Source organism: Hemibagrus wyckioides, linkage group LG16 (assembly GCF_019097595.1).
Source record: "Hemibagrus wyckioides isolate EC202008001 linkage group LG16, SWU_Hwy_1.0, whole genome shotgun sequence".
Lineage (NCBI taxonomy): Eukaryota > Metazoa > Chordata > Actinopteri > Siluriformes > Bagridae > Hemibagrus > Hemibagrus wyckioides.
Genome location: NC_080725.1, coordinates 18912395 through 18930181, shown reverse-complemented (window position 1 = coordinate 18930181; position 17787 = coordinate 18912395). Strand labels below are relative to the sequence as shown.

General features: G+C 38.7%; 1 protein-coding gene across 2 annotated transcripts in view; it reads left to right on the top strand.

Annotated features, from left to right (window-relative positions):
• Positions 1–17778, top strand: part of xpo7 (exportin 7) — a 31875-nt gene extending 14097 nt beyond the window's left edge. For both annotated transcript variants that reach the window (XM_058412470.1, XM_058412469.1), the window contains exons 7-28: positions 256–421; positions 1417–1490; positions 2890–3009; positions 3426–3572; positions 4042–4214; positions 5020–5210; positions 5299–5404; positions 5519–5654; positions 7097–7170; positions 8569–8649; positions 9223–9286; positions 9393–9501; positions 9574–9680; positions 10003–10091; positions 10183–10290; positions 10418–10500; positions 11432–11646; positions 11909–12047; positions 13375–13535; positions 14421–14519; positions 15013–15140; positions 15702–17778. In XM_058412470.1, the coding sequence (XP_058268453.1) occupies positions 256–421; positions 1417–1490; positions 2890–3009; positions 3426–3572; positions 4042–4214; positions 5020–5210; positions 5299–5404; positions 5519–5654; positions 7097–7170; positions 8569–8649; positions 9223–9286; positions 9393–9501; positions 9574–9680; positions 10003–10091; positions 10183–10290; positions 10418–10500; positions 11432–11646; positions 11909–12047; positions 13375–13535; positions 14421–14519; positions 15013–15140; positions 15702–15795 (2664 nt within the window). In that variant the 3' untranslated portion in view covers positions 15796–17778. The remainder of the gene's footprint in view (positions 1–255; positions 422–1416; positions 1491–2889; positions 3010–3425; positions 3573–4041; positions 4215–5019; positions 5211–5298; positions 5405–5518; positions 5655–7096; positions 7171–8568; positions 8650–9222; positions 9287–9392; positions 9502–9573; positions 9681–10002; positions 10092–10182; positions 10291–10417; positions 10501–11431; positions 11647–11908; positions 12048–13374; positions 13536–14420; positions 14520–15012; positions 15141–15701) is intronic.
• Positions 17779–17787: the final 9 nt, after the last annotated feature.

The following is a 17787-nucleotide window of genomic DNA, read 5'->3' as shown; positions in this document are numbered from 1 at the left end:
AACATATTTTTAAAGATGATCCTTCTTTCTTAAGTACAAGGACATTTAACAAATGAGCGAGAAACTCTGGATGTTTCAACATTGTTAAAAGTCAATATAATGGTTGCAGTTTAATTAAAGTTTTTTAATTAGTTATAATTATAATAAATTTGCTTCTATTGTTAATTTTTTTGTGTTGTTGATTTAGTCTCCCATTTTTAATTATCCCCCCCCCCCCCAGTCATATGGTAAACCAGTCATTGTGTGTCATTTTAGGCATCAGGAAAGAACTTGAACCTGAACGATGAAGGTCAGCACGGTTTGCTAATGCAGCTCCTGAAACTCGCGCACAACTGCCTCAACTTCGATTTCATCGGCACGTCCACAGACGAGTCCTCAGACGACCTGTGCACCGTCCAGATCCCCACCAGCTGGAGATCAGGTGACCTTTACACCTCCATCTCTATCCATCCTTGAGATGACAATTTCATCGCATTAGTTTTCCAAAAAAAAAAAAAAAAAAACTTTCAACAAAATCGAACATTTTTGGCAACAGTTCTTAGGTCTGATTGCTTTGCAAGGTGTTTATTTGTTTGATTTATCAGTACATCTGTCGACAAATCACAGGGTTATATGAATGCGCTTGCTCTGGTATCATATTGATTCTGTAGTAGCAACGTCTGCAGGGACATAAAGACAAAAATGTACATTACATTATGGCAGATGCCCTTACTTAAGTGTTAAGCGCCTTGCTCAAGGGCCCAGCAGTGGCAGCTTGGTGGATCTGGGATTCAAACTCACAACCTTCTGATCTGTAGCCCATTAAGCTCAATAAGCAGTAAGCACTAACACCCCGGCAATGTAATTGTTAATATGGTGGAATTATTATTTTATTTATTTTGCATCTGTGGAAGAAGAGAGAGAGGTTTCTCTTTGACCTGTTTGTGACTCTTTCCTGGGTTGGGTCAGAAATGACAAGACAGGGTGCAGTCTTGAGACTAGCTCTTGTATCAAAGCTCTTTTATCAGCCGTTACAAATTTAGTCACTTTTCAGTGGTTTTATTTAACTATTTATTGAATAAACTATGTTTACTGATGTTTCACAGGGACAGTATGTTGAACTATAAATACATAAGAAAACACTGCATTGTCCTTTTCCATAAATATTTGTAATAGTCGCAGATGTATTTGGTACAAGTGGAATAAAACATGCTGCTGGATATAAATCCGCTTTAACCAGTATTGATTTTTCAATTTTAACAAATATGCATACAATATAATAAAACATTATAAATCAGAAAGAAAGAAAAATTTTTGAAGACCACAAAACTGATTCCATATGATGCAGTCCTACAGGATACCATATAAATAACACTAACATCCTCTGTCTCTCTCTCTCTCTCTCTCTCTCTCTCTCTCTCGCTCTCTTTCTCGTAGCCTTCCTGGACTCGTCGACACTGCAGCTGTTTTTCGATCTGTACCATTCCATCCCTCCATCTCTCTCTCCCCTGGTAAGTGAAAGACAGAACACTCAGCTCCCTGTTTCAGGTCCACTCTCTGTACCCCTAGGTCATTTTATATATAGACATATACCACATTTTACTGACTGGAGCTCATCTGTTTCTACGCAGACTTCCTTTTTTTCTTTTGTTTTTTGATCTGTCAGTGAAAAGGCACAGTCATATCTTTGACTAGATATCATTTGGGTGGTGGAGCATTCTCAGTATAGCAGTGGAACTGACATGGTGTGTGTGTGTGAGACTCTGATATGAGTGTATCGGGCACAGCAGTGTTAAAATTCTGTCCACTTTAGTACAAGTTAGTAGGCTTTATTTCTCACATTCATTAGTGCACAGTGAAATTCTTCTCTTCCTAGCTTCTTGGGAGCACAGGGTTCACCATGATATACCCCCCCTCTGGAACAGAGAGGGTTAGGAGCTTTGCTGAAGTGGCAGCCTGGTGGTGCTGAGGCGTGAGCCTATGAGTTTCTGATCCCAGGGCTTTAACTGTTGAGCCACTGTCGCCCATATAAAGGCTGATTCTTTGTTATTAGCATGGCTGTGATGTTAGCGGCGCTTGTAGGTGTGTGGAGTTAAGTGGCTTTGTCATTTGAACCATGTACAGCTGGTACAGTACACTGTCAAGTGAAAAAAAACGTTCCTCCAGGAACATAAAGCAACACGAATAAATGATACTACAGAGAAATGCATACAACGCAAGACGGAACAATAATCACTAAAACGGTTCAGTAGGCACAGTGAAGTGCTGACCAGTACACAATTTTAGTGTGGAATAAATTGCAAAAAAGATGCAGATGGTCAAAACATGTGTCTCTGGGTATTGAGAAGTTTGATGGCTTGGGTGGGACATCAGGAGGGTGAAAAGCCTCCTCATACCAGATACCTCAGGATAACTGCTGTACTGAACACACACACAAAAAAACACTAAATCTGTGTTTTCTGCTATTGTTGCATGTCTTTGCATTGATGTTGTGCAATAAGCTAACGACAAAATCAGCCTGTCCAGTTGGCGTGAATGTCTGACTAATTCAGTTCCTGTTCCTGACTGATAGGAGGGGAATCTGGCTGTTATAGCCAAGGTCTGGTATGTTGTGTATTCTGAGATACTTTTCTGCTTAGCACAGTTGTATATAAATTGGTTAATTTTAGTTATGTAGACTATTTCCTGTCGGCTCGACCCAGTCTGGCTTTTCACCTCTGACCTCTCATATCATTAAAGCTCACAGAACTGCTGCTCACTGTACAGTCAGTAACTGTACAATCACACATGTATGAAAAGTGACTGGTATTGTAGTTGGACCTGATAAAACGCAGACAATATTATTAGCTACACTTTTCTGAACTAACTCCATATTTTGTTTTTTGTGTGTACCTTTTTTTTTTTTTTTAGGTTTTATCATGCTTAGTTCAGATCGCATCGGTCCGGCGTTCTCTGTTCAACAATGCTGAGAGAGCCAAATTCCTTTCCCATCTAGTCGATGGAGTTAAGAGAATATTGGAGAACCCACAGGTCTGTGTGTGCAAGAGAAAAATTGGAATAATAGATTACGTGTGTGTGTTTCACATTTTTCAATTTATTGCCACTTGTTAGAGTTCTTCTCTTCCCACATTTTTATGTAATTAAATTTGTAAATCATTGATTGCAAAACATTTGAATGTTGAGTAGATGCCAGTATTTTCTTACATGTAAAGTTACTCACAATTACCTCAGGTACTGAAATTGTATTTTATTGATCTTGTGTTTGGTTCTGAATTTGTTCGGAAACCTTTTTTTGTTTTTCTGTATAACCGAACAAACCCTATCACAATATCTGTTTCAGATCATTCTCTGTTACACAAAGTTCATGTGTAAAGCCACATCCTTATTCTTTTTCTGTCTGCTTCTCTATCTTGATTATTAGAATATTTGTGTGTGTGTCGTAACAGAGTTTATCGGACCCAAATAATTATCATGAGTTTTGCCGTTTGCTGGCCCGACTGAAGAGTAACTATCAGCTCGGCGAGTTGGTGAAAGTGGAGAATTACCCAGAAGTTATCAGACTTATCGCAAACTTCACTGTCACCAGCTTACAGGTGAGAGACAGACAGGGAGAGGCTGCGTAAGTAATAAGTCGATCGGCATAAGTAACGAATGAAATTTCCAGATCCTGTTGAAATGATGCTGTTAACTTTAGATTATTTTTTGAAGATGGGACGTTATAATTTTAGGAAACCCTTATTATTGCGATTCTGATCATATATTGCAGAAATATCTTCAAATATGATGTTTTTGTCATGTATCCCACTTCTAGAATTTACAGCATTGGTTTTAGATGAATGGAGACTTACTGAGATGACCACTCCTGTACTCTGACAAACATAAATAACATTATTATTATTATTATTATTATTATTATTATTATATATCTGTTTAGAAATTACTTTACTGATACATAACTATTTCCCATTTTCTCATCATGGTATCGTTAGAGCTTTGTGTTCAAGTCTGATGAGATATTGTGTAGGCTAATTTTATTTATTATTTTTTTGTGTGTGTGTGTAGCACTGGGAGTTTGCGCCCAACAGCGTTCACTACCTGTTGAGTCTGTGGCAGCGCCTTGCCGCATCCGTGCCCTATGTTAAAGCCACAGAGCCTCACATGCTGGAGACGTTCACACCCGAAGTGACCAAAGCTTACATCACGTCTCGTCTGGAGTCCGTTCACATCATCCTGAGGTAAATACACACTCTTTAAAAAAAAAAAAAAAAAATCTTTATTTTTAAGGTGTGACGATATACAGAATTAAGGGAAGCTTTCCGTTTTGTGTATAAACTTAACGCCATACCCAAACAATCTAGTCCCTTAAACACTTTAAACAGATCAGCTAATATCCCTCTATTCTTTTATGCAACCATATAAACAGTTGCAGTAATAGTGTCTATGTTGCAGTGATCTCTCTATACATGTGTATGATATCTCTAACAATAACACAGAGAAGTAGAAGCTCATTGGCTAAGACTTTCAGGTCAGTAACCTGCAGGGAAGTGGGGGGGGATTGGGGAACAGTGTATCTGCATCCCACAACTGACTGTACATGAGTGCAGAAAGCTCTTCGGTGTTTATAATAAGTCTGGTTCTTCTTAAGGTTTCTTCCTCATACCATCTAATGGAGTTTTTCCTTGCCACAGTCGTCTCAGGCTTGGTCATTAGGGATGATTTTGTCTAACATCTAGGACATGTAACATATTTTTTGTTTATGTTCTATAAAGCTGCTTTGAGACAATGTCCATTGTTAAAAGCGCTATACAAACAAAATCGAATTGAAATGAACAGAATACAAATGGAACATGAGCATAATCCATTGGGCAGCTTTTTTAAGGCTGGCAGGAAGTAAACATTTTTTGCAGATCCCCTCAAGGAAAACTTTTATCTACAGGCTATAAGTGACATGAAGATCCAGTGAATAGGTGGAAATTCTGGAATGATGTTGAAGATGGATTCAGTTGCGTTAGTTAAGTGTTTGTGTCTGTGTGTGTTGAGGGACGGGATGGAGGATCCTCTGGATGACACCGGTTTGGTGCAGCAGCAGCTGGATCAGCTCTCCACTATCGGCCGCTGCGAATACGAGAAAACCTGCGCCCTGCTCGTCCAGTTGTTCGACCAATCGGCGCAGTCGTACCAAGAGCTCCTCCAATCAAATTCCAGCAGCATGGATGCTGCCGTGCAGGAGGGTGAGCCCTTCTTACACCACAATCTAAAAAAGAACCTTGTTTATTCCAACAGCTAACAATAACAGTGTCATAATTGTCATGTGCTCAGGTCGTTTAACGTGGTTGGTATACATTATCGGGGCTGTTATCGGGGGCAGGGTTTCCTTCGCTAGCACAGATGAGCAGGATGCCATGGATGGAGAGCTTGTGTGCCGGTGAGAGTTATTTATTTATTTTTTTGTATGTTTTGGGGTCTTTTTTGTTACTTGCACATGCTTGATTAGTCTCACACTTTTTTTTTTTTTTTTTTTTTTTGTATTATATTTTAGTGTTTTGCAGCTTATGAACCTGACGGATTCTCGACTTGCTCAGGCCGGGAATGAGAAACTAGAGCTGGCCATGCTCAGCTTTTTCGAACAATTCCGAAAAATCTACATTGGAGACCAGGTGCAAAAATCCTCTAAGGTAATTACAATATCCTTAATTGTGTTTACATGGCTAACCTTTGCCTAGTTCATATTGTGTGTGTGTGTGATTGGTCAGAAGGTGTAGATAGGGCTGCACGATTATGACAAAATCATAATTGTCGATTATTCCTTTTAAATTGTAATTACGATTATCACAATGGTGTTTTGAATAGCTTTATACCATTGTTTGAAGCAACTGCATGCCAGATTTTATAACACACACACATTTTTTATCTTGGTGACTTTTCTATCCTATTTCTTTGAGGGTGGAATCATCAGAGAATATCTCTGAGACTTGACAGTCAAGTACCATACTAGTATTTATAGTGCTGAGAATTCCTTTATCAATTGACAGAACAGCCGAATGATGGAGTCTGTTCTGGCCCATTGTTCACCTAAGCCATGACTGTATTTTAACTTAAATACCGCATTAGCTGAATAATAGAAAGTCATGATGTTCAGACTGTAATGTCTTAGTGTTTTAACAGTTTATATTTTATTTAGACCACTCTTAATTTAAGGCTTTTGTATGTCTTATGTATGGAATAATATTCAAAAGGGTCTTATATATCTTCTAATATATTCTAATTCTTGATTCTTCTCAGCAACACTTTGCAGACTAGTTGATTGATTCTTTATCAGCGCACATGTTCACGAAATTAACATGATGAGATAGACATGGGCAAGTGGATAATCGGGGCGTTGATAAGGACACGCCTACAGACTATTAGGCCAATTAAGTCTTTATTCGCCCCTCACAACGTAACATGCAATAAACACCCCTTAAGCACGCAGAATAATGTAAGTAGGTGTTTTTTGTAATCGCAGCTTTAGGTGTTTTTTGTAATCGCAGCTTTGAACGATTATGTAATCTGTAATCGTAATCGCGATTAGGAAATCGATTAATTGTACAGCCCTAGGTGTAGATAAATTTTACAGCAGCTCTGATATTAGACCTGGCTGCAAATTTTTGTAATTTTGCCCACTAAGCTCACCTCCAGATTCCCCACGGGCTATACACGGTACAGACAAATGTTACGAATACACCAAATTGCTTTTGTAAAGCGAAAAAAATAAAATCGTTCAGGACATACTTTTATTGGGAATGGAAATGGTGACCACACTTGCATATTACATCTGACAGCAGGGACGATTAATTGCAGTGGAAATGATCAGAGTTATGGCACATTAAATGTGTCCCGTCCCCCCCCTTATTCCCAGTGATTCATTAACACTTATGAATATTCAAATATTACTATTAGCCGGGATCTACTTTCAGAAGGTTTGGAGATATTAAAGAATTAATACTCTAAGTCATTTTCTGTTTAAAAAAAAAAAAGATACCAGAAAGCAGTATTTAGCTTTTTCAGTTAAATAAACTCATTTCTCTCTCTGTGTGTGTGTGTGTGTGTGTGTGTGTGTGTGTGTGTGTGTGTTTAGCTGTACCGGCGGCTTTCAGAGGTGCTGGGACTCAACGATGAGACAATGGTGCTCAGTGTGTTTATCGGCAAAATGTGAGTTACACAGTGATCACATGACAACCATTACGGCATATACACGATACTCACTCAGCTTTTCTTCAGTATTGATCCTCAGCATATTGATTTTGGCACTCTTATTTGGAATTCAGATATAAAGTCTGATGTTTTAGTATGCATTATACACAAATAAGGCATAACATTATGACCACCTGCCTAGAGACATGGTTCCAAGTGTGCTTTTACTTTTCATGCTGATAAGTATTCTAGTTTATGAATTTATGAAAAAATTTTATGAGTTCATGATTTCGGATTACTGTGTGTGTGACGTCAGCTAGCGTGTGTCACGTGTGAACGAGCAGCAGAGGGAGCCCTCCCCCGAGTTTTGACACGGTCACCTGGTTCACTTCCTGGTTTCCGTACGGACATTTAAGCAGAGCGCGCACACTAGTTTTGACTTCATATTTTAACTGTGACTTTAGCTTGTATATACAATTTGAGAATGTTTTGCAATTTACAGCATGTATATATGTAACGAGGCCAGCAGTAGGTGCTGTGCAGGTAAACCTCACTCCCCTGATCTCAAGAGGCGAACTAGAAATTGACGCTAGAGGCTGCAGTCCTTAGCCTCCTTGTTAGAGCGCCCGCCTCCCATGCTGGAGACCCGGGTTTGAGACCCGCTCGGAGTAGTAGGACCCGAGGGGTTTACATATATTATTTGAGAATGTCTTGCAATAGTTTAAGCAACATATCGCTTTGCTTTTAGCAATCACACACATTTTCTTTGGGAAATGCAACATTCTAGTATTGTGTTGGTCTCCATTTTGCTGCCAAAACAGCTCTGACACATCAAGGCATGGACTCCACTAGATCCCTGAAAGTGTGCTGTGGTATCTGGCACCAAGATGTTAGCAGCAGATCCTTTAAGTCCTGTAAGTTGTGATGTGGGGCCTCCATGGGCCTGTGCAACTTATAGGACTTAAAGGACTTACACACTTAAAGGATACTTTAACTCTGGTCAGATACTGACCACTGCAGACCGGGAACACAAGAGCTGCAGTTTTGGAGATGCTCTGATGCAGTGGTCTAGCCATCACAATTTGGCCCTTCGTCAAACTCGCTCAAATCCTTACACTTGTCCATTTTTCCTGCTTCTAACACATCAACTTTGAGGACCAAATGTTCACTTGCTGCCTCTAATATATCCCACCCACTAACAGGTGCCACGATGAGGAGATCATCAGTCTTATTCACTTCACTTGGCAGTGGTCATAATGTTATGCCTGATTGGTGTAGTTTTCACATTTGAGGGTCTGTACTTACTGATTAACTGGAAGCCTCATCCATGGCATTAAACTGCTATAGATTGAGTGTCTACAGATATTATATTTGCATGTTTTTCTTGAAATGTTTTTCTTGTGTGTTGCATTTTAGAATCACTAATCTGAAGTATTGGGGACAGTGTGAACCAATCACCTCCAAAACACTACAACTTCTCAACGATCTCTCCATTGGATATCCTTCCTGTCCACACTTCATTGTGTTATTTATATATTTATATATATATATATATATATATATATATATATATATATATATATATATATATATATATGTATATTATATATATATTTCTATTTTATTTAGTTTATATATATATATATATATATATATATATATATATATATATATATATATATATATATATATATATATATATATATATATAAATAAATTTTATTTTATTTAGATTTATATAAATATATATTTATTTACTTTTAGTCTGCCACCAAACACACTTAAGCAGGTTTTTTGTTAATTTGTACAGGTCAGTAAAAATTAGTTTCTTCACTCATATTGTAGTTGTAAGCATTTTTGGAAATGTTTTACCACTTAAAAATCGGCACCAATTTTATCAGTATATTGTTGCATTTAATGTTGAACGCCACTGGAGACTCCTTCCATAACTGCTAAATAAGTTCCCTGTGAATAAGGTGTGTGTGATGTCTGATAAAAGTTCTTGCTTTTTGTAGCCAACATTAGAAAATTGTCAGTGTTGTTTTGTCTTCCTTAACCTCTGTGCTGCACGTACAGCAGTGTGAGGAAACTGGTGAAGCTCAGCGCCGTCCAGTTCATGCTCAACAACCACACGGTATGTCCTTTTCATCACGCACTGTTAAGCTCAATCCAGGGAAGCATATGTTTTTATGGTGTGTTTTTGCAGCATGTTGATGTAGATTCTCATGTATTTTGGACAGAGTGAACACTTCTCCTTCCTGGGTGTAAACAATCAGTCCAATCTGAGCGATATGAGATGCAGAACCACGTTTTACACAGCGTTAGGACGCCTGCTCATGGTCGATCTTGGTATGTTTCTCTCGCTCTGTGTTGGTTAAAAATGGCCTATAAATGTAAATAATAATTGTCTCGTGTGTACAGGTGAGGATGAGGACCAGTTCGAGCAGTTTATGCTTCCACTGACTGGTGCATTTGAAGCCATCGCTCAGATGTTCAGCACAAACACCTTCAACGAGCAGGAAGCCAAGGTGAGCTCATGTACACACAAGGCTTGTGAAGGCATTTCATGACTTATCATCTGGTTAAGACTAGAGGTGCTTCAGGGCACAACACAAAAGTCACACAAGCGTTACATTCATGCGGGTGGAAAATTTTTTTTTGATACAGATAGGAATATTTTGAGTACTGAACAGTCTTTGTGTCACACCATTGGTATGTAAATAAAAGGGATATAAAATGCAAGTATTATCCCTGCAGTTAAGGAATGAGCTTTCTGAATTTGTGAAACAGCTGAGGAAGACTGTTTTATAAAAGAAGAGAGATTGATATTTGGTGTTTCTCTCTTTCCAGAGGACGTTGGTGGGTTTGGTGAGGGACCTGAGGGGAATCGCCTTTGCCTTTAATGCCAAAACCAGCTTTATGATGCTCTTTGACTGGATGTATCCTTTCTGGCTGATTGAGCTGCTTTTTTTTCTCCTCCTTCCTCTTTTGTTGAGTAAAGTGTTTGTGTTCTTAACTGAATTGGAACAGCTACCCATCGTACATCCCAATCCTTCAGCGAGCAATAGAGCTGTGGTATCACGTTCCAGCCTGCACAACACCCGTGCTCAAACTCATGGCTGAGCTTGTACATAACAGGTAACGTTGTGTTTCTGTTTTGCAGGTGAAATTCAGGTCACTTTCATTCCTCTCTTTGACTTGCTATGTCTGTCTTGTATGACCTTTCAGAATGAGTAATAATTTTCTGAGCTCATTTTCTTGCCAGGTCTCAGAGGTTACAGTTCGACGTCTCCTCGCCAAACGGGATCCTGCTTTTCCGAGAAACTAGCAAAATGATAACGACGTACGGTAAGTCTGGATGAGCTCGAGCTGAGCTTAGTAGAAACTCTCATCATATTATTGTCTGTGTATTGTTTTTGTTGTCTCCGTGTACTCAAAGCTGTGACACTAAAACAAATTCCTTGTATGCGCAGACATACTTGGCATTGAAGCTCTTTCTGACTTTTCTGAAACTCAGACTCTCAGAAGATTTTAATCTGGAGTACATTTCAATATTCAGAAGATGGATGGTGGAGGATGGAAAGATGAGTTGGTTGGATTGGGAGATGAATTGGAAGGATGGATGGGGTGATGAGTGGGGTGGATGGATCAGATTGAAAGGGGTGGATGTGTGATGGAAGAATGGATTGGAGATGAGGTTGTGATAGACGTGGGATGGATGGATGGATGGAATGGATAGGTGACTAGAAGGGTGGATGAGGGGGATGTATAGGGAGATGAGTAGGATGGATGGGCCATGAGCTTGGATGGATGGATGGATGGACAGGTAGATATGTGGGGATAGATGGACGGATGGAGGGATGGGGAAATTAGTTGGGTTGGATGAATAGGGAGATGAATGGATGAGGGGGAGTTGATGGATGTTTAGAAAGACAGAAAGATGGATGGAGCACAGCACAATGCAGGAAGAATAAATGAAGCATGCATGTTACACATGATGGAAATAAGCTTCAATTTGGACCAAGTGACTGAGTTATAATGCTAATTTATTAATTTATGCCACTTATTTTCTCATTTCTAATATCAAATGAATGTCAAACAAGACTCTCTCTCACACACACACACACACACTCTCACACCTTTTTAAGTGGCACTGTGGGTTTGTCAATAACTGAAAGCACTACAGATGATAACACTCAGGAAAGCTGCTATCACAGTAGTATTCACTGAATAAAAATATGATGAAATCTAAATGGTTCTTCTCCGTTCTTGTCCGAAGGGAACCGCATCCTGACTCTGGGTGAAGTGCCGAAGGAGCAGGTGTACGCACTGAAGCTGAAGGGAATTTCCATCTGTTTCTCCATGCTGAAAGCAGTGCTCAGCGGAAACTACGTCAATTTCGGCGTTTTTCGTCTCTACGGCGACGATGCACTCGATAACGCTCTTCAAACCTTCATTAAACTGCTGCTGTCCATCCCACACAGCGACCTGCTGGTGAGAACTTCTGATGGCAAACCCTGGCTGAAATAATTATAGTAAATTATTTTCAGAAAAACTTGAAAGTAAAATTTGACGAAGAATTCTTGTCAGATTTTAGAAAAATTAATTTATGTTTTTTTTTTGTTTGTTTTTTTTATGAGCTGCTAGTAAAAGTGAGATGAAAACTGATCTTTGGTGAAAATTTAACTTGTTTTTTTGCTGTATTCATCCTTAGCATTACTTATTTATCTGTCTGTCTATTTATTTATTTTTGCAGGACTATCCAAAGCTCAGTCAGTCATATTATTCTCTGCTGGAGGTGCTGACGCAGGATCATATGAACTTTATCGCAAGCCTCGAACCTCACGTTGTCCTGTACATTCTGTCATCCATTTCAGAAGGACTCACAGCTCTTGGTGAGAGAAAGAACATACTGTGTATATATACAGTACACATTTCCTTTTAGGAAGACATGGACCGAACTGCCTGTTTTGTAGCTAATGCACACTTCGCATTCACCTTTACATTTCTGGCATTTGGCAGACGCCCTTACGCAGAGCAATGTTCAAAAGTGCCTTAAAAATCTATATCGATGAATACATTAACACTGGTTCAGTAGGTGACAAATTTATGATACCATCAGACTGCCTTTGAAGAATGAATGAATTATTCATTCATTTATTTAGTTTATTTTAGTTTAGTTTTTTTACATAAAACAAATGCCAAAACATGGTTGGTTGTTGATCAGCAAATATCTTTTGCTGGCTTAGATTTAGGGTGCTGGATGATTTAACCAGCCCTGATCCTTAGGCATTCTTAGGCAGGGTATTGATATGTATAAAAACATTTGGTAACATGCTGTTGTAGGAAAGAAATCAACAATGTGATTGTGGAATTTCATTTAAGCTATTCACTGATTTCTTATAACAGCAGGTTGACCAACTTGTTAATGAACAACACATCATCTGTTTACACTGAGTTTTTCATCATGTCTGAGAAGGGTTTTCACACTGGGAGTTTAATCTGAAAAGTGTAACACCACCTTAGTTACTGTTCTCACTTACATTATAGCAGCTACAAACCGTCATCTCCTCACCAGCTACTCTTTCCCCCCCTTCTTTCTGGGTTAATAAGACATGAGTGTAGCTTGCCCTGTTACAGAAAATCTGCTCAGTCCCCTATCCCTCCTGAGGTTACAGCTTTATCTGTTACAAAGTGCTGACACTGGAGACTTCTTCCAAACAGACTGAAGAAACACCACCTCTTAGAAAACCATTTATGTTGAGCATTTGCCATAGAAGTCCCTGTATTAAAAATAAAAAAAAATACAACTTGAATAAATTTGTAATTTGCTTTTGCAATGGTATATAAATTGCAATATTTGAGTATAAAAATATACATCTGTAATCACAGACCTTTCCAAAATTGGCTTGAGGGGGAGAAGGTGAAGCAGTTATAGTTTGCAAGGAAGCACGTTTCATCCGGAGTTGCCCAGTCCTAAGATGTTATGTTTATTATCCTACTAAACTACGTATTTTAACCATTTTAATTTCTCCATCTTGCCTTCTATATATTCATGACACTCTGCTGTATTAAAATAATAAAACCACCATTGTTTTGTTGTGGAAGTGTTAAAAAAAAAAAAATTCTCTCTTGCTTAACGTGAATGGATCACTCGGCTCAGTATGATCTGCACGGACGATTATAGAACAGATTTGAACTCCTTTTCCTACCCTCTGACAGATACGATGGTGTGTACAGGCTGCTGTTCGAGCCTCGATCACATAGTGACGTATTTGTTCAAGCAGCTATCACGTAGCACCAAGAAGAGAGCAGCGCCCATGGCTCAGGAGAGCGACCGCTTCTTCCACATCATGCAGCAACACCCAGAGATGATCCAGCAGGTCAGTGCACTGCCTTTTATCCTCTTTATTAATATACATTATTCTTTTTATTAATTATTGACTCGAAATACTCTAATCCTAGAGGTTTACTTGGGGGGGGGGGGAAATCAGCTTAGCATCAAATCCTTTTCCTTATGAAAAATACTGTTTTTATGCCTCTGCCACTAAGGGCTGGAAGCATTATGTTTATGAGGAAGCATTATGTTTTTGCCTGTCCGAAATTCTCGGTAGTGTTTTGAAATTGACACAAAAAGGGTCAAGGTCACACCAAGGTTAAATATCTGCTTTTCTTCAGTTACTTCCTTTTTGTCATACACAGATGTTACACATTCATGCTCAGGAACTGATAGTCCTCCTTTTGTTTGTGTTTTTGTCTTCCATCCACTTATCCATTCCCATTATTGTGATATGTTCAACAATAAACTTTACTGTACGTTAACCGTGGTTGACTTTTAATGGGATTTCTATTGGACCCAAATGATGAACTGCTTCATACAGGGTGAAGGCCATAGCAAAATTCAAATATCTGAAATATTTTCTTCTTCATTAGATTTCTTTCTGTTCATCATGTGCAGATGCATATTAATGTTCAGGAAACGAGACACATTTTTGCCTTCAGTTCCAAGATGGTCATTATTGTGATGTGTAGAAGTGTGAGTTTATATATGAAACTGTAGTCATCTTTGTGTAACCAGGAGGTTACAGTGAGTACAGTATCTTAAATATTTCATCTTCAGAAGCATCCTTCATGTTTAAAGTATATTTTGAGGATGTTCCTGGAATATAAATTGGCAGCTAGATTTGGTGGTGCTGAAGGCATCCCCATAGACGACGTTGTTGTAGATTTCTAATTTCTTTTTATTTCTTCCCTTCTGTCTCCTGCAGATGCTCTCCACTGTACTGAATATCATCATTTTTGAAGACTGCAGGAATCAGTGGTCCATGTCTCGGCCTCTGCTCGGCCTCATCTTACTAAACGAGAAAGTGAGAATAACCTGATTTTTATGCAACGTTCCCAAGTGTGAATGCATCCAACAAACCAAATCCTCTCACTATATTACAGTTTAACATTTTACTTAAAAGGTTCTCTGAGTTAGATAACATAGCTTTTTTTTTTAAATATGGCTGCCAACTTTTGCACTCAACTGGAAGTAAGACAGAATACAGGATATTGGTTGTGAGCCAAATATATTAATGCACTCGTTCTAATGCTATCATTTGGATATAGTGACAACTTGGACAGGGTCTTGTAACGCAGACATTCAGTATAATAACAAAAATGTGTAACTGGTGTAGCTATTTCAGATTTTTAGCATATAACCTATTAGTGTTATACCACATGGTGCATTCTGTAAAGTAAGTTTAAGTAGTTAGTTGTCCTTTGCTCAGTACCACTCACACTAAAACACATTAAGTGCAGGGATGTCTTTGAAAATGGAAAGTTGTACACTAAACATGTCTGCGTGTTTGTGTTTAGTATTTTGCAGATTTAAGAAACAGCATTGTGAACAGTCAGCCTCCAGAGAAACAGCAGGCCATGCACTTATGCTTCGAAAATCTAATGGAGGGAATCGAGCGCAACTTACTTACTAAAAACCGTGACAGGTGAGCCTCCTCTCCTTCCTTGTGTGTCGAAACCTGTTCAGGGACCCAAGAGCATTTATTTTAAATCATGGAAATTGCCGTGAATATAGGTTACAGGCAACTTTTTAGGTTCTGTTCCAGATGAGTTAGTTTCTGCGGGAAAACGGCTTGACATCCTGTAAAGAGCTTGAATGATCAAACTGAAGCCTCATACTCACTTTCTTCCCAGAGATTTTACATTCCTGCTTTTCTCCAATGAGCTGTTTAAGCTTTTTAATTTACCTTTTTTTAATTGCATTTTGTACTTCATTCTTTTTAATTGTTCAAATTTTAGTTTCATGTGCCATATCTTTCTTGTTTTAAATGTTTATTTGTTTATTTTATTTAAATTTACTTTTCAAATACAGCTTATAAATATGAATATATATATATATATATATATATATATTTATTTATTTATTTATTTCTTGAGTAATAATAATTTACCGCTGTTTATTATAATAATAATAATTTTAGAAAAAATTATTTTATGAAAACAGTAATTAAGGTTAATTTTAACGCATTTGTCGATCTGTGCCACAGGTTCACGCAGAATCTTTCAGTATTTAGAAGAGAAGTGAACGACTCCATGAAGAATTCCACGTACGGTGTCAACAGCAACGACATGATGAGCTGACATTCCACTCTGCTGCAGGCTCCGCCCACTCAACTAGACCCCGCCTCTAGGGCCCGCAGGCCCCTCCCTCTTCTCCCCCCACACACTCCACTCTTCCTTCCTCCCTTTTTATATATACACATATAAATATATACATATTTTAAAGCCAGTTTCCAGAACCCATGAAAGTGAGGAACGGTGTGTATCGGGAGTGTGGAGTTGTGTGGTGTGTGTGTGTGGGTGTGTGGGTGGATCGGAACAGGGTTTGTGTGTGTGTGTGAGAGAGAGAGAGAAAGTAGTGTATTAAATGCTATGATATGGGAATGTAGATTGGCATCAGCTCGTGTTTAGAGTGTGTGGTGTGTTTTTTCAGCTCTGTGGGGTGATAAGGGAAGTGGGAAACCTGAGTGTGTGTGTGTGTGTGTGTGTGTGTGTGAGGGGGAAGGGGGCGAGCTGCTCTGCTTCTGCCTGCCTTGTATAGAAACACGCAAGAGGAGAAAGTGTACATTTTTTTTGTCATAACAATTTTTGATGATGTTTATAATGATTACAAAATTAAGGACAAAAAAAAAAACCTAGAAAAATGTGTGATTGGGTAAAACGAGATCTTTTTACAGTGTAGTTAGTGCAGCTGTGCTGAAAGTGTGGCTTGTCTGTGTGGAGAGACAGAATGACTGAAGGATTTGATCTGTGTTTGTGTTGAGAATTAGGGAATTAGAGGATTTACAGGTTTTAAATGATGTACATTTTCCTCAAGATGAACCTGAAGGAAGAGCAAAAGGCGCCAGAAACTGTAAATAAATGTTTTTTTTGCCGTGCAGCAATGCCTGTTCATGGCCACCAGGGGGCACTTGTGTGGCGTATCAGTTTGTTAAGGCAACGTGTTTCAATAACAGGTCTTAAAACAATCTATTGAGTTTGTGGCATCTTCATTTAGAGTGTATGTCCTGCTTTTAGCCACCCACGTTGAGTTCCCCTGCTGACTGAAGCGTTTTGACATTTTTCGATGCTCGACTTGATTCATTCCAACTCTGTCATCTACATCCCAATTAGCAGGGTAAAGTTCAGATATTATGTGAGGAATAAACATTTATTTGAGCATGGACAATCAGATTTCTGAAATATTTATTGCTCCTGTTTGAAACTTAAACAATTTCATCACTCATTTAGTTGTTTTACAAAGGGAACCTGTCGGATTGAAATTCCTTCTGAACTCTTCGTTCTCTGAATCTTAATAGCTGATGTTTCAGTTGGAGTGGGAATCAACCAAGGGGGAAGTCAACAAGGGCGTGTTAAAAACAAAGACGTAAGGCGGGAGCAACCCGTTCTTTGTCTGAAGGACTGCAAAGTACAAAATGACTAATGATTGTGGAGGAATTCGATCAGCCTGCTCATGTTATCACCAATTCTCTTTCTTTTTTTTTCTTTTTTTTTAATCCCACAAACTGGTGCCCCCTTCGAGTTCACGACGGTGTACTTACAGAAACAAAAAAAACCCACACAACTTGGTACTAAACATTATTAAAGCAAGAGCTGATCACACTTGCCATTTTGCCTCTAGCTTGCCCCTCACCCCTTCACCCCACTTAAAAAAAAGTTATTTTTTCCATCTGAAGAATTCCATTTTTTTTAAACCAACAAAGAAATATTGCATTAGAAATATGGTAGATTTACAAAAGAAACAGAACCAGAATGGAATATTTTAGCGACTTGTGCTATTTCTCAACATGCTGCTGCTAACTGTTTGTGAAGAACTAGCTCATCTCTTTAACCATGTCCAACACTCATTTAAGTTTCCTTATTTTTCTTTTTTTTTTTTTTTTTGGTTCCCTGATGTGAATGTGTCTCTGTTTTGGTGTGTGTGTGTGTGTGTGTGTGTGTGTGTGTGTGTGCGCGCGCACGTGGAGTCCTTTCTGAGTGATAAGGTAGCTGGTTGAATTGTTTGGATGTCTGCTACATATAGTGTAAGCATTGTGACTGCAAAATAAACGTCATTGGTTTGTACTAGTGTGC